This window comes from Mesitornis unicolor, unplaced genomic scaffold (assembly GCF_000695765.1).
Source record: "Mesitornis unicolor isolate BGI_N332 unplaced genomic scaffold, ASM69576v1 scaffold32935, whole genome shotgun sequence".
NCBI lineage: Eukaryota > Metazoa > Chordata > Aves > Mesitornithiformes > Mesitornithidae > Mesitornis > Mesitornis unicolor.
The window spans coordinates 1-3,134 of NW_010186709.1; the positions used below are offsets into that span (position 1 = coordinate 1).

General features: G+C 52.5%; 1 protein-coding gene across 1 annotated transcript; it reads left to right on the forward strand.

Annotated features, from left to right (window-relative positions):
* The first annotated feature begins 163 nt into the window (after positions 1-163).
* TPI1 (triosephosphate isomerase 1) lies at positions 164-2,124 on the forward strand. The gene is made up of 6 exons (XM_010185225.1): positions 164-296; positions 381-465; positions 591-723; positions 991-1,076; positions 1,229-1,316; positions 1,564-2,124. Exons 2-6 carry the CDS (start codon positions 388-390, stop codon positions 1,680-1,682), a joined length of 504 nt encoding a protein of 167 aa, XP_010183527.1. The 5' UTR covers positions 164-296; positions 381-387; the 3' UTR covers positions 1,683-2,124.
* Positions 2,125-3,134: the final 1,010 nt, after the last annotated feature.

Genomic DNA, 3,134 nt, shown 5'->3' on the forward strand with positions numbered 1-3,134 from the left:
GAAAGGGCTTCCTCCCTGCTATCGAGTCATCAGATAGCAGGGATAATTTCTGCTGCAGAGGTTCCCCCAAATGTCAGCGAGCCTTTCCAGGAGCTGGGATTTGGGGTCAGTGGCTGGGTACAGTTTCTGCCCTTTGCCTGTCTCAAGGGTAACTGCTCTCTTTGCCTTCCAGAGGTGGTTTGTGGAGCCCCTTCCATCTACCTCGACTTTGCCCGCCAGAAGCTCGATGCAAAGATTGGGGTGGCAGCACAGAACTGTTACAAGGTACCCAAGGGTGCTTTCACAGGAGAGATCAGGTGAGCCCATGGAGAAGAATGTCCATGGGTGCCCCTGGGACATTAATTTCATCCAGAGCTGTGAGTCATCTCCTTTCTCCCCAGCCCAGCAATGATCAAAGATATTGGAGCCGCATGGGTGATCCTGGGCCACTCTGAGCGAAGGCATATTTTTGGGGAGTCTGATGAGGTGAGTGACCCTGGAATGGAGAGATGGTCCAGCTCAGCTGTGCCTACAAAGGCTGGAGGGATGAGCAGTTAAAATATGACTGCAGGAGTAGGCCTGATTTATCGGTCACCTGGTTTCTTTTCCAGTTGATTGGGCAGAAGGTGGCTCATGCTCTAGCTGAGGGCCTTGGAGTCATCGCCTGCATTGGAGAGAAGCTGGATGAGAGAGAAGCTGGCATAACGGAGAAGGTGGTTTTTGAACAGACCAAGGCCATTGCTGGTGAGGGAAGAAAACAGGCTTTCTGGTGGTTTTTTTTTTTTTGGTGCTTTGAACATTTGAGAAGTGGCCATGATGGTCTGAACTAGAAGGCTATAGTGGCCATCCTGGCCTTCCTGGAAGACGTGCAGATATGTTGCTGCAAATGTTCACGCGTAATATTGACGTGATCATGTTAATAAAAGACCTGCATGTTCCAGAAAGCTTTGCAGCTCTACCTTTCCCAGCATGGCCTACTGTGCTTACCTGTACCTTCTCCTTCCTCCTCAGATAATGTGAAGGACTGGAGTAAAGTGGTTCTTGCCTATGAGCCAGTTTGGGCTATTGGAACTGGCAAAACTGCCACTCCCCAACAGGTATGAGCAGGAGAAAGGTGGCTAAATGGCCAACTGACCCTTCCCAAGACTAAAGATGCTCTCGAATGGATCCTCCCTTCCCTTTGGCAGGGAATGGTGTGCAGGGTATGTATTGCTCAGCCCTCAGTGCAACTCTTTCTGTTCCGTTGCAGGCTCAGGAAGTTCACGAGAAGCTGAGGGGGTGGCTGAAAAGCCACGTGTCTGATGCGGTTGCTCAATCAACTAGGATCATCTATGGAGGTAAATTGAGTCTGAAACCACTTTCCAGTGCAGGAACCACTTAGTTTTTCTGCTTGTTGCTGCAGCTGTACAAAATCCTCTGTTGAGGAAGCTTGGGGTTGTCAGAGCATGAAGAACCACCTCCTAGTTTGTTTGGGTAAATGAGAGACAATCTTACTTCTGTGTATAGTCAGAGGTGGCTGGTGCCTTGCAGGTCTTACCTTTGCCCTGGCCACATCTGACCTTTAAAATGCTGCTCCCTCCTCAGGTTCGGTCACTGGCAGCAACTGTAAGGAGCTGGCCTCTCAGCATGATGTGGATGGCTTCCTTGTTGGTGGAGCTTCTCTCAAGCCAGAGTTTGTGGATATCATCAACGCCAAACACTGAAGCAGCTTGTGAGGAGCAGTCCCTTGTGGTTAAGAACGAGAAACAGAAGCAAGAAGGGACCTTTCATTGCACATGTCTCAGTACAGAGGCTTTCCCCCTCCACGGTCATTGTTCTAGCTGTGCTGCTAACCCCCACCACCATGTTGCAGTCCTGTTAGTGGGAGTCTGTCTTGGCAGAGTCTTGACAGCCTCCTCTCAGAGTTAGCAAAATCCTCTGTTGCCTGCTGACCTGTGAGAGCCCACAGGCAACCTGGCCAGTGCCTCCCCCTTTCTCTGCAGTGCTGCAGGGAGAGAGGGCCACTGGTGCTGGGGGAAAGGAAAAAGGAACTACAGTCTCTTGCATCCTTTAGCTCCATCAGCAAGGAGCCCATCAGCTTAGACCCTTGTGAGATGTCTTACCTCACCTGTGTCCCGTACTGAACAATAAATCAAGAAAAGAAAAGGTGTGTCCTGGATCTTATTCAGAAGCAGCTGGGAACAAGCAGTGTACAGAATTTACTACTACTGGAGGTAGCTGGTTGCAGAGAGGGTAGTGTGGGTTTTGTGGGCTGCTTTTTTTGGAGGGCACACCGTTGCCCCAGGAGCCATTGCACAGCTTCAGCCTGCATCTTGCTATTGCAGGTTTCTCCTGCAGTATGCCCTGAATATCTCGCTTCTCTCCTGTTAGAGCTTTTCTTCAGGCCCATGGTGATTCGTGTGCGTCTTTATCCCAGTAGCTGCTGGAGCACCTGGCTGATCCTACCAGTGAGCTGATCTTTCCAGACAGGCTTGGTAAAGTGCTCATCCCTGCTCTGTGAGGACTGGTCATTGACTTTGCTGCTCATGAAATGTGGAGCAAGGCAGCTCCCTCTATGCAGGGAAGGTTTTTTGGCTATGTGCTGAGGCTGTGCTCGCTGCCTGCTTGTAACTGCGTGCTGATGGGTGAGAAAGCAACACTAGATGTTATTTCCCAGCTGCTGCACCAGATTTTCAGGTAAGGAAAGAGGAAGTGCCAAGGGTAAGGAAAGAGGAAGTGCTTCCCAAGGAGAAGCTTAGCAGGGAGGCACTATTGCCTGGGGAGCCTGTAGGAGGGGACCCTTGGTTTGTGATTGCACAGCTCAGAGATCCCCTGCCATTTCGGGCTTCTGGCCCGCAGTAGTTTTTGCAGTGGTGGCACATTCCTCCCTTGGTACCCCAGCATCACTCGAGGAGAGGGAAGGCAGGAGCTGAGAGACCAAGGAGGAGGCAGTTTGAGGAAGCCCGTGATGCTGTGGGTCCTCCCCGTCTGCCGCAGCGCCTCTAACGGGGCTCCGCCCTCCCAGCTGGAAGGGGCGGGGAGCGAAGACCCTCCCCGAGCCCCTCAGGGGCCATCTCATTCCCGGCCGGGAGCAGAAAACCCGTGCCCCGGTCCCCGTCCGGTACCTTCCTCGGTAGGAGCCTTTCGAGGAGCGGCCGGGACCGGGCAGCTGCCGG

What these genes read in the sequence shown, in the direction of transcription:
- TPI1 (XM_010185225.1), top strand. Translation starts at nt 388, where the DNA reads ATGATCAAAGATATTGGAGCCGCATGGGTGATCCTGGGCCACTCTGAG. An exon ending in ACAGACCAAGGCCATTGCTG is followed by an intron (nt 724 to 990) that starts GTGAGGGAAGAA and finishes CTTCCTCCTCAG; the next exon opens with ATAATGTGAAGGACTGGAGT. An exon ending in AACTAGGATCATCTATGGAG is followed by an intron (nt 1,317 to 1,563) that starts GTAAATTGAGTC and finishes CTCCCTCCTCAG; the next exon opens with GTTCGGTCACTGGCAGCAAC.